The 12,645-nt window shown below is 42.4% G+C and overlaps 1 protein-coding gene across 1 annotated transcript in view; it reads right to left on the reverse strand.

The window, feature by feature from the left end:
• The window catches only part of LOC126184429 (uncharacterized), a 417,753-nt gene that overhangs the window by 19,552 nt on the left and 385,556 nt on the right, over positions 1–12,645 (reverse strand). Inside the window, exon 8 of the mRNA XM_049926819.1 lies at positions 10,976–11,198. Coding sequence (XP_049782776.1) covers positions 10,984–11,198 — 215 coding nt within the window. The 3' untranslated portion in view covers positions 10,976–10,983. The remainder of the gene's footprint in view (positions 1–10,975; positions 11,199–12,645) is intronic.

Here is a 12,645-nt window from a genome sequence, read left to right on the forward strand (position 1 = left end):
AAGCATCACTTCTGAACAACTCGTTATTTTCCATAGAAGAATTAAAGGCTAACACATCACTATTACCAAATTGCGCCATTTAGTAGCCTGTAAAGAGTAAGTAATTAGCCACACTCACAACCAAATAAATCTGTGTAGTATGTAAACTAACTCATTCCATATCATTACGATAGAAAAATGTGACAAAGACCTGGGCAACATACAACTAACTAACAATCTAGGTAGTGGAATGAGTGAGCTCGGGCAATGGCTCCAGACTACGAGAAACGTCAGATGTGGCACAAATTCAAGGAAATAGTATCTGTGGCAGTTGAGAGATTTATAATGAATAAATTAATAAAAGACGGTACACGAAACAGGTCAGAACGCTGTAGCAGAAGCAACGAAAAAAGTATGCCAAATTTAAAAGAAAACAAAACCACCAAGAACATGTGGTGCTTTACTGGAGCTCGAAACCTAGCACGGACTTCAATGCGAGATGCTTTTAACAGCTTCCAAAATGAAACTCTGTCCCGAAATCTGATAGAAAATCCAAAGAGAGACCGGTCGTTAGTGAAGTACACCAGTGGAAAGACACAATCAATACTTTCGCTGCACAATCCCAATGATGACTCTACCGATGACAGCGTCACTAAAGCGAAGTGATTGAACTTAGTTTTCCGAAATTCCTTCACCGAAGATGGCGAAGTAAATATTTCAGAATTCGAATGAAGTACAGCTGCCAACACCATTGATTCAGGAGTAGACATTGCCCGTGTAGTGAATCAGCTTAAATCACTTAGTAAAGACAAGTCTTTCGATCCAGATAGTATACCAATTATGTTCTTTTCAGAGAATGCTGATACAGTAGTCCCATACTTACCCATATACAATCGCCCTCTCGACAAAAGATCCGTACCAAAAGACTGAAAAGTGGCAGAAATCACACGGATACTTAAGAAACGAAGTAGGAGTAATTCAACGAATTGCAGACAGGTATCACTGACGTTAATTTGAAGCAGGATTGTAGAACATATACAGTGCTCGAGCATTATAAATTACCTTGAAGAAACTGTGTACTGACAGATAGCATGGCTTCAGAAAACATCGTTCTTGTGAAACACAAATAGCTCTTTATTCGTAGCAAGTAATGAGTGCTTTCGACAGGGAATCTCAAATTATTCCATATTTCTAGATTTTCAAAGGGCTTTTGACATCGTTCCTCTCAAGAGACTTCTAATCAAATTGCGTGCCTGTGGAGTACCGCTTCAATTGTGCAACTGGAATCATGATTTCCTGTCAGAAAGGTCACAGTACGTAGTAATCGACGGAAAATCATCGGGTAAAACAAAAGTGAGATCGGTGTTCCACAAGGAAGCGGGCTTTCTGTTCTTCCTAACCTATATAAACGATATAAGAGACAACTTGAGTAGCTCTCTTAGATTTTTTACAGATGATTCTGCCATTTACCGTACAGTGAAGTCATCTGAAGATTAAAACCGATTGCAAAAATCTGTATGATGCGAAAGTGGCAATTATCTCTGAATAAGGAAAAATATAAGGTCATCCACACGCGTACTAAAAGAAATCCGTTAAATTTCGGTTACACGATAAATTACACAAATTTAAAGGCTGTTAATTCAATCAAATACCCATGAATTGCAGTTAGGAACAACTTAAGTTGGAACGATCACATAGATTGTGTTGCGGGAAGGCAAACCAAAGACGGCGTTTTAGGCAGAACATTTTGAAGATTCCGCAGGTCTGCTGAAGAGACCGCCTACACTACATTTGTTTGTCCTCTGCTCCTCTGCTGGAGTACTGCTGTACTGTATATGGGATCCTTGCCAGACAGGATGACAGAGGACATCGAAAAAGTGCAGAGAAGGGAAGTTCGTTTTGTGCTGTCGCGAAATAGAGGAGAGAGTGTCAAGGATACGGTAAGCAGGTTGGCGTGACATTTATTAAAACAAAGGCATTTTTCGTTGCGAAGAGATCTTTTCCTGAAATATCAGTGACCTACTTTATCTACTGAATGTGAAAATATTTTACTGTCGCCAACCTACGTAGGGAGAAATGATCATTATAGTAAACGAGGAGCAATCAGAGCTTGTACAGAAACATTTAAGTGTTCATTTTTCCCACATGCTGTTAGCAGTTAAGTGTGAATAGCGGAGTAATCATGTAACTGTAGACTACTTCTGTGCAGTGAGTAACATGATGTTTGCAAAATAAATGCTAACACAGACCTCAGAAAGCCAACTTCATATACTACTTGTTATTGGGGACAATAAATTACAGAAAGTGAAGAAATGAAAATGTATTAGTGGAGACAGCTGAGGAGTCAATCAGGATCAAATTGAATACGGCAGGTTTATTGGACATGCAAAAATAATTGAACACCAAACAGTATGATCACTGAAACACTTTTTTTTTTTTATATACAGGAATACAGAGCAGGGAGAAAGTTAGGGTTTGCGATTCATTGTTAAAGGAAGAAAGTTAAGAACAATATAACACATGCTAAAGGAATCTCAGATTATTTATTACTTGAAAAATAAAAGGTGGAAATCATTGAAGTGTATGCAACAATTAGCTCGCATTTTGCTGAGGTATGCGAACAGTTACGGAAACTGATAAATGGTAGCGAATATCGCTACCAGATGGTAATATGCCATTTTAATGTGACAGTAGGACAAAAAGAAGAGAATATTTCAAAACAATAATGGTATGAAGAAGATATAACAAACTAATTTTGGATAGACATCAAGTATAATTAGTTACGCTAACAGATGCACAGTAACTAAGAACAGATATAGTACTGTAGAAACATTGTGAGGTATCTTTAAATGTTTGTGTGGTTGAAGAGATGAATCAGAAGCACAGACAATTAGCAATGAATGTAACAACATTCTGAAAGTAATTGCAGAGTAGCTGTGTAATTCCATTAGAGATATGGAGGAAGGAAAGGCAACTGTGGATGAAGTTATTTCAGTAGAAAAGATTAAATTTGGAGGCAATATATAGAAGATTACAAAATTAGTTATCGAATGTTGGTGAAGAAGGTAACTTCCCAAACCTGGAAAAAAGCTGTAATCATCATCCTTTAAAAGAAACGAGAGAGGCAAGTCATAAAAACTGCAGACCGATCAACTCCCTTTCTGTTATATAGATGATATTCACAAAAATTATCTCAAAATGCATAGATAAATCTCTAAATTTTAATCAAGCAACGTAAGAAGCTGGTTTTAGACGTGAATATTCTTGCAATTCACGAAACATAGAGAAGAGCAATTACGAAGAATTATCATTTTGCTTTAGATTTATGACTTTTGAGAAAGCTTTTGGCCTACCTTCAAGCAAGTATATGCTAACGGCCACTGGAAAACAAAATACTGACTCAATTTGTTCTAATATACTGAAAATCTACATGGTAAAACTGTATCTTTCATCAGGATTCACTAGTATAATTTGAAATTCAGAACTGAAGTTGATCTCAGTCGAGGTCATTTTAAATTAAAACTAATAAAAGCGAACCTAGCAGACATTTTCAAATACTTCAGGTGAGGAAACGACAACGGAGCGCATATTAACTTAACATACACTACTGACCATTAAAATTGCTACACCAAGAAGAAATGCAGACGATAAACGGGTATTCATTGGAAAAATACAGGGTGTTACAAAAAGGTACGGCCAAACTTTCAGGAAACATTCCTCACACACAAAGAAAAAAAATATGTTATGTGGACATGAGACCGGAAACGCTTACTTTCCATGTTAGAGCTCATTTTACTTCTCTTCAAATCACATTAATCGTGGAATGGAAACACACAGCAACAGAACGTACCAGCGTGACTTCAAGCACTTTGTTACAGGAAATGTTCAAAATGTCCTCCATTACCGAGGATAACATGCATCCACCCTCCGTCTCATGGAATACCTGATGCACTGATGCAGCTATGGAGAATGGCGCATTGTATCACAGCCGTCCACAATACGAGCACGAAGAGTCTACATTTGGTACCGGGGTTGCGTAGACAAGAGCTTTCAAATGCCCCTATAAATGAAAGTCAAGAGGGTTGAGGTCAGGAGAGCGTATAGGCCATGGAATTGGTCCGCCTCTACCAATCCATCGGTCACCGAATCTGTTGTTGAGAAGCGTACGAATACTTCGACTGAAATGTGCAGGAGCTCCATCGTGCATGAACCACATGTTGTGTCGTAGTTGTAAAGGCACATGTTCTAGCAACATAGGTAGAGTATCCTGTATGAAATCATGATAACGTGCTCCATTGAGCGTAGGTGGAAGAACGAAACTAAAATGAGCTCTAACATGGAAATTAAGCGTTTCCGGACACATGTCCACATTACATCTTTTCTTTATTTGTGTGTGAGGAATGTTTCCTGAAAGTTTGGCCGTACCTTTTTGTAACACCCTGTATATTATACTAGAACTGACACCTGATTACATTTTCACGTAATTTGGGTGCATAGATCCTGAGAAATCAGTAGCCAGAACAACCACCTCTGGCCGTAATAACGGCCTTGACACGCCTGAGCATTGAGTCAAACAGAGATTGGATGGCGTGTACAGGTATAGCTGCCCACGCAGCTTCAACACGATACCACAGTTCACCAAGAGTGGTGACTGACGTATTGTGACGAGCCAGTTGCTCGGGCACCATTGATCAGACGTTTTCAGTTGGTGAGAGATCTGGAGAATGTGCTGGCCAGGACAGCAGTCGAACATTTTCTGTATCCAGAAAGGCCCGAACAGGACCTGCAACATGCGGTCGTGAATTATCCTGCTGAAATGTAGGGTTTCGCAGGGATCGAATGAAGGGTAGAGCCACGGGTAGTAACACATCTGAAATGTAACGTCCACTGTTCAAAGTGCCGTCAATGCGAACAAAAGGTGACCGAGACGTGTAACCAATTGCACCCCATACAATCACGCTGGGTGGTACGCCAGTATGGCGATGACGAATACACGCTTCCAATGTGCGTCCACCGCGATGTCGCCAAACACGGATGCGACCATCATGATGCTGTAAACAGAACCTGGATTCATCCGAAAAAATGACGTTTTGCCACTCGTGCACCCAGGTTCGTCGTCGAGTACACCATCGCAGGCGCTCCTGTCTGTGATGCAGCGTCAAGGGTAACTGCAGCCATGGTCTCCGAGGTGATAGTGCATGCTCCTACAAACGTCGTCTAACTGTTCGTGCAGATGGTTGTTGTCTTGCAAACGTCCCCATCTGTTGAGTCTGGGATCGAGACGTGGCTGCACGATCTGTTACAGCCATGCGGATAAGATGCCTGTCATCTCGACTGCTAGTGATACGAGGCCGTTGGGATCCAGCACGGCGTTCCGTATTCTCCTCCTGAACCCACCGATTCCATATTCTGCTAACAGTCATTAGATCTCGTCCAAGGTGAGCAGCAATGTCGCGATACGATAAACCGCAATCGCGATAGGCTATAATGCGACCTTTATTAAAGTCGGAAACGTGATGGTACGCATTTCTCCTCCTTACACGAGGCATCACAACAACGTTTCACCAGGCAACGCCGGTCAACTGCTGTTTGTGTATGAGAAATCGGTTGGAAACTTTCCTGATGTCAGCACGTTGTAGGTGCGCCACCGGCGCCAACCTTGTGTGAATGCTCTGAAAAGCTAATCATTTGCCTATCACAGCATCTTCTTCCTGTCGGTTAAATTTCGCTTCTGTAGCACGTCATCTTCGTGGTGTAGCAATTTTAATGGCCAGTAGTGTATCTAAATCGCTTTCGGATGTTGTTCCATTTTCATCAAGCGCAAATAAACTCTAAGGAATGCAAGAACTTAATGGAAAAAGATTTGAAAGAGGAGGTTAAAGACTAAAATAATGTGTATTCGACATATTCAAATGCAATTGCTTTACATTACAATTAAGCTGATATGTTTTTTACTTGAGATAATTAAGGCTGATTTGTGAATGAGTAACAAAAGAAATGAGTAAAATAATGAAAATTGGGTAGGATAGTTTTGGTAAGAAAAAGAATTTTCAAAACTAAGTTTTGATATATCCGAAAGGAAAAGTTCACATTCAGTGTTTATTACCAGTTTCCACTAATAGTAGTGAAATATATGGTTCAAATGTGAAATCATTCAAAAATTGCGAGTCGCTCAGTGATCAAAGAAGATACATATTTTGGAAATTACAACGAGAGCCAGAAAACAAATAAATCTGGGAACAGACTGGAGTGGATGACGCAGCGAAATATAAAATGAGAATGAAATTGAGCCAGACAAATGGACAGTTGACTGAGCAAGGAAGGTTTTTTGCGATATCCTGCCCTGACTGCCCTCTGAGTTACAAGTAATTGGGATGCTTGGGATGGCTATTTTCAGAAACAGTACAGTATTTTCCATGTACTCTCTCAAGCATAGTAATAAAGGACAAAACCGATTAAAATAAATAATTTTTTACGTTACAGGAGATGCGCGAACTACTTCCTCAGAAAATCAAATGCAATTCAAATGCTAAAAATCAAATGTCAGTACCATGACATTACCTAAAACGTCATGGAAAGAGTAGAGGAGGAAGGGGAACATAATTTTCTCTTGACTAGATCAGAGAAGTGGAACGATTAATGAATAGCACTGGGCCTTGGTTAAACGGAAAAAATGTACGGAAATGGCAGAAAGAAAGGGGAGCATGAAGAGGGAACATGGAATTCCTTAAAGAAATGATACATAGATCGAGCAATGATTTCAAACCTTTTGTCATGCATAGGAACCTTTATTTCTTTATTGTTACTCCATTTCCTGAAAGAGAGGCATATCGGTAGCATTGTGTAACTACTGTAAGCCCTGCAGACTTTTAAAGTCCAATGTAGTTAAAACAAACATCAAAAGATGGCAAAACGAACATGTGATATTACTAAAACAGGTGACTATGTGATGATGATGAACAACATCTTCCGCACAGGCTGTTAAAATATTTTTATTAAAATGTCATGCCCAGTTTTCGCATCAGTGGAGATGCATATTTAGCTGACAGTTTCTTTATTTTTTTAAACAGTCATGGTGCGGCAAAGTAAACCAATAGCGCGCTAAAATTGGTTATCTATGATTAAACTGACATAGACAACCGGTTTTAGCACCCTAATGGTTAAACCGCAACTAAGACCAATGGGACTTGGCTCTTAGCATTTAATTTACCACGCTACGGTTGTAAAAATAAATAAATACATAAATAAATAAAATTAAAAATTATCTCCTGTAGATACATCTCCACAGATGCGAAACCGATAGTGACTTTTGACTTTTTGATAAAAGTGTTTTAACAACCAGTGTGGAAGATTTTATATTCACCATGTGAAACTCTAGTTACGGTTGCCTGACGTCTAAAATAATGTGATGATGATGGTCTCCATGGACGGTGCTTCGGTACGTTGGCTGGAAGATGAAGCGCAGGGACTTCATAACCACTTCCAGGTCAAACAGATGGATGGATTGGAATAGTAAGATAGTGAGGACGAAAATAGAAATGAGACAAGGGTGGGGAGCTGACGTAGTGCAGGACGCAATTTGTCAGCTTATCTGGTCGAAGCTGTGAGGCGGATTTTGTACAGTACGACTGGAGCACTGGGGATTAGCATATCTAAGGGGGAGTAACTGAAATGGGAGTCATACAATGAAGGATTTCACGACCGGATGTTTAAGCTGCCGAGAATTCTTCCGGGTTGTATGGCCGTGGTCCATGGAATTTTTCTCTACCTGACGTTTCGTCCAAAGCTACGTTGGGCATCTTCGGAGGTGCTCCTGGTTCTGCTGAGTCTTGCTGATTCACGAGTCGGACGTCGAAGAACGGCCTAAATACCGTGGAAAGTGGGCGTGGCCTGGAATTCCCGTGATAGCAGAGATAAAATATAACTATCGATTATAGTACGTCAAAGATAGAAACTTCTCATCGATTCTGTGTTGCCACTGTCCATATATCGCTGACTTTAATAGCTTCTTCTTTTCTGTTAAAATTATCCCCATGTTTATATACAGGGTGTTACAAAAAGGTACGGCCAAACTTTCAGGAAACATTCCTCACACACAAATAAAGAAAAGATGTTATGTGGACATGTGTCCGGAAACACTTAATTTCCGTGTTAGAGCTCATTTTAGTTCTTCCACCTACGCTCAATGGAGCACGTTATCATGATTTCATACGGATACTCTACCTGTGCTGCTAGAACATGTGCCTTTACAAGTACGACACAACATGTGGTTCATGCACGATGGAGCTCCTGCACATTTCAGTCGAAGTGTTCTTACGCTTCTCAACAACAGATTCGGTGACCGATGGATTGGTAGAGGCGGACCAATTCCATGGCCTCCCCGCTCTCCTGCCTCAACCCTCTTGGCTTTCATTTATGGGGGCATTTGAAAGCTCTTGTCTACGCAACCCCGGTATCAAATGTAGAGACTCTTCGTGCTCGTATTGTGGACGGCTGCGATACAATACGCTATTCTCCAGGGCTGCGTCAGCGCTTCAGGGATTCCATGCGACGGAGGGTGGATGCATATATCCTCGCTAACGGAGGACATTTTGAACATTTCCTGTAACAAAGTGTTTGAAGTCACGCTGGTACGTTCTGTCGCTGTGTGTTTCCATTCCATGATTAATGTGATTTGAAGAGAAGTAATAAAATGAGCTCTAACATGGAAAGTAACCGTTTCCAGACACATGTCCACATAACATATTTTCTTTCTTTGTGTGTAAGGAATGCTTCCTGAAAGTTTGGCCGTACCTTTTTGTAACACCCTGTATATCGATGGCTTCTCTATATAGCCATAGATAATAGTTCGTCACAGTACATAAAACTTCAGTTTTCCAAAATTTCACTACGTGATCACCCGACTGAAGAGCATGCTCCGCCACGGCTGACTTGTCTGTTTTCCCTAATCGGCAAAGACTGTTATGTCCTTCAACCGTGTATTCACACTTCTCTTTGTAGATCCAATGTAGACCCTACCACATGTACACGGAATCTTGTATACACCACTTGCAGACAGAGGAGGACGTTTATCCCATAAACATAGGGATAGTTTTAACAGAAAAGAAGAAGCTATGAAACTCAGCGATATATGGAGAGTGGCGCTACAGAATCGATGAGAAGTTTTTATCTTTGACGTACTATGATCGATAGTTATATTTTATCCTTGACGAGGTTTATCTCTGCTATCACGTGAAATCCAGACCACACCCACTTTCCACTTTTAGGCCGTTCTTCGACGTCCGACTCGTCAGTTGGCAAGACTCTGCACAACCAGGAGCACCTCAGAAGATTTCCAACGTAGCTTTGGACGAAACGTCAGGGTTAGAAGAATTCCATGGACCACGGCCATACAACCCGGAAGAATTCTCAGCAGCTGAAACGGGAGTGTTTCTAAGCTTGGGTGGCGGTGCCATGTAGCAGAAATGTGGAACAGATAGGTAGTGTGATTTGAAGAATGGCAATGAGTCACTCACAGTGATGTTAATTTTCCAGGACAGTTGTGACAAAACGGATTATATCTTCTACAATGAGTTGACAAAAGTCATGGAACAGCGATATGCACATATAAATATGACCGTAGTAACGCGTACACAAGGTATAAAAGGGCAATAGATGATTCATGTGAAAAGGTTTCAGATGTGATTATAGCCGCACGACGGGAATTAACAGACTTTGAACGCGGAATGGTAGTTGGAGTTAGATGCACAGGACATTAAATTTCGGAATTCGTTTGGGAATTCAATATTCCGAGATCCACAGCTGCGAGAGTGTTCCGAGAGTACCAGATTTCAGGCATTACCTCTCACCGTGGACAACACAGTGGCCGACGGTCGTCAATTAATTCTATGCGTTTGCACAGAATTGTCAATGCTAACAGACCAGCAATACCGCGTGAAATAACAGCAGAAATCAATGTAGAATGTATGGCGAACGTATCCGTTAGGGCTGTGCTGCGAAATTTGGTGTTAATGGGCAGCAGACGACCAAGGCGAGTGCCTTTGCTAACAGCACATCGCCTGCAGCGCCTCTTCTGGGCTCGTGACCGTATTGGTTGGACCCTAGACGACTATAAATCGTGACCTGATCAAATGAGTCCCGATTTCAAGTGGCTCTGAGCACTATGCGACTTAACTTCTGAGGTCATCAGTCGCCTAGAACTTAGAACTAACCTAAGGACATCACACACATCCATGCCCGAGGCAGGATTCGAACCTGCGACCGTAGCGTTCGCTCGGCTCCAGACTGTAGCGCCTAGAACCGCACGGCCACTCCGGCCGGCAGTCCCGATTTGAGTTGGTAAGAGCTGATGGGAGGGTTCTAGTGAGGCGCAGACCCCACAAAGCCATGGATCGAAGTTGTCAATATGTGCAAGCTGGTGTTGACTTCATAACGTTGTGACCTGTTTTTACATGGAATGGGCTGGGCCATCTGGTCCATCTGAACCCGTCGTTGACTGGAAATGGTTATGTTCGGCTAATTAAAGACCATTTACAGCCATTGATGGACTTCATGTTCCCCCAACAGCGAAAGAATTTTCATGGATGGCAGTGCTCCATGTCGTTGGGCCACAGTTGTTCACGATTGGTTTCAAGAACATTCTGGATAATTCGAGCGAATGATTTGGTCACCCAGATCGCGTGACACGAATCCCATCGTACATTTATGGGGAATAATTGAGAGGTCAGTTTGAGCACAAAATCCTGCACCGACAGCACTTCTCGCAGTTATGGACGGCTATAGAGGCAGCATGGCTTAATATTTCTGCAGGGGACTTCCAACGATTTGTATAGTCCGTCACGACGAGTTGCTGCACTATTCCGGGCAGAAGGAGGTCCGAAACGATTAGGAGGTATCCCGTGACTTTTGTTACCTCAGTGTATGGTGGGAGTGAGAGAAACCAATGGTCACTGCAGAGCTACAATAAAGAGTAAATTCAAAGTTGAAGATTACGCACTGGAGAGCTCAGAAGGAGGCAGTAGTGCGGTAGAGGCCGGTGTAGCCGCAGAGGCGCGCCCGCAGCGCCGGCAGCAGCAGCGCGGCCGCCGACAGGTTCTCCAGGAAGTTGGAGCACTCGCACAGCAGCAGGTACATCTTGTCGCCGCTCGACAGCGACTTGTGCAGCGTTATTCTGCGCAGGCCCACCGACTTGGGCAGGTACCGGTACAGCATCCTGGCACCTGCACACCCAAACACCTTATCAGAGTACGATTTATCCTCATATCCTTGTAGGTGATTGGTTGGGTTGGGTTGTTTGGGGAAGGAGACCAGGCAGCGAGGTCATAGGTCTCATCGGATTAGGGAAGGACGGGGGAGGAAGTCGGCCGTGCCCTTTCAAAGGAACCATCCCGACATTTGCCTGGAGCGATTTAGGGAAATCACGGAAAACATAAATCAGGACTACCGGAGGCGGAATTGAACCGTTGTCCTCCCGAATGCGAGTCCAGTGATCCTTGTAGGTGAATACCTGACTCATTCTAAAGTGCCGAGTCAACAACATGTTTGCAGAAACGTAGATTATATGCGTAAACATCTACGAAGTATTGATCTGACCCTTCCTCTTCTGTTCCAATGTTTCCAGTTTCTATCTGTCATTCCAAATCCTTAAAGCTATGAACTCCGTCTTGTTCGCCACATCGGCTTATCCTACACTACTAGAACTATTTACCAGCTCCTCAATTTCCCCTCCCTTCTTATCAACCCTTGCATGTTTGACGCTTGTCCCACAATTATCAATTCTATTACGTTCCGAGCCTGTACCAACATATACCACCTACCCCACACCTACGCACAGTATCTCTCCCAATGCAACTTCAATAGCCTCCCTAACCCACACAATGAAATACTCTCCGACATTTATCTTCCATATTTTTAATTACTCTATCGCGTCCCAAACGTGAGTGATGCTTAGGATTGGGCGAGGGGGTTTGGGAAGAAGGGAAACAGTCGGTTGTTGGCCTAAGTGAGAAGGAGTCTTGACCCGACTATGTTGTTAAAATTCCCTTATTACGAAAGGTAAGGTTTCGAATAGGTACCGAAATGACAAACATTATGAATATTTTACAACTTCTAACTTTATTCAGAAAGTAGTATCAACTCTTGATATACATGCTCTAAAGGAACTGTACCCATGAAAAGACCAAGTCTTTACACAGAGACGGTGACTAATAAGCACCGTTCCGTCTATTTAAAATGGAACTGTCAGTACTGAGTCCACACCCACGACACGACACACAGTAGTCCCTAGCTAAACGACTAGGTTTCCACCAGCTGCTCTCCAACTACTGCAGATAACTCTGCTTTGCCCTGCATATCTACTCTCTTCAGCTGCCCTTCCGATTCAACCATCAACTTCCTACTCTGATTGAAATAGACCCCTCGGCGGGTCCTGCTGTCGAGTTTTATTCAATTTTCCCCTTCGCCCCTGCCAGCCCCTGATATAGCGTGTTGTCGAAGGGCCCACACCATCTCATTGGTTCTAACTGTGCACTTTTTTTCGGAGGCTGAGTGGAGGGAGCGAGGCGCCTGTCGTTAAATCATGTCTTAGGCCTGCTATAGGCTCTGCTAAAGACTCTCTCCTCTTATCCCTACCTTACCCTTGCTCCTCGTCTGCAATTGTATCGTTTG

The sequence above is a fragment of the Schistocerca cancellata genome, chromosome 4, assembly GCF_023864275.1.
Source record: "Schistocerca cancellata isolate TAMUIC-IGC-003103 chromosome 4, iqSchCanc2.1, whole genome shotgun sequence".
Lineage (NCBI taxonomy): Eukaryota > Metazoa > Arthropoda > Insecta > Orthoptera > Acrididae > Schistocerca > Schistocerca cancellata.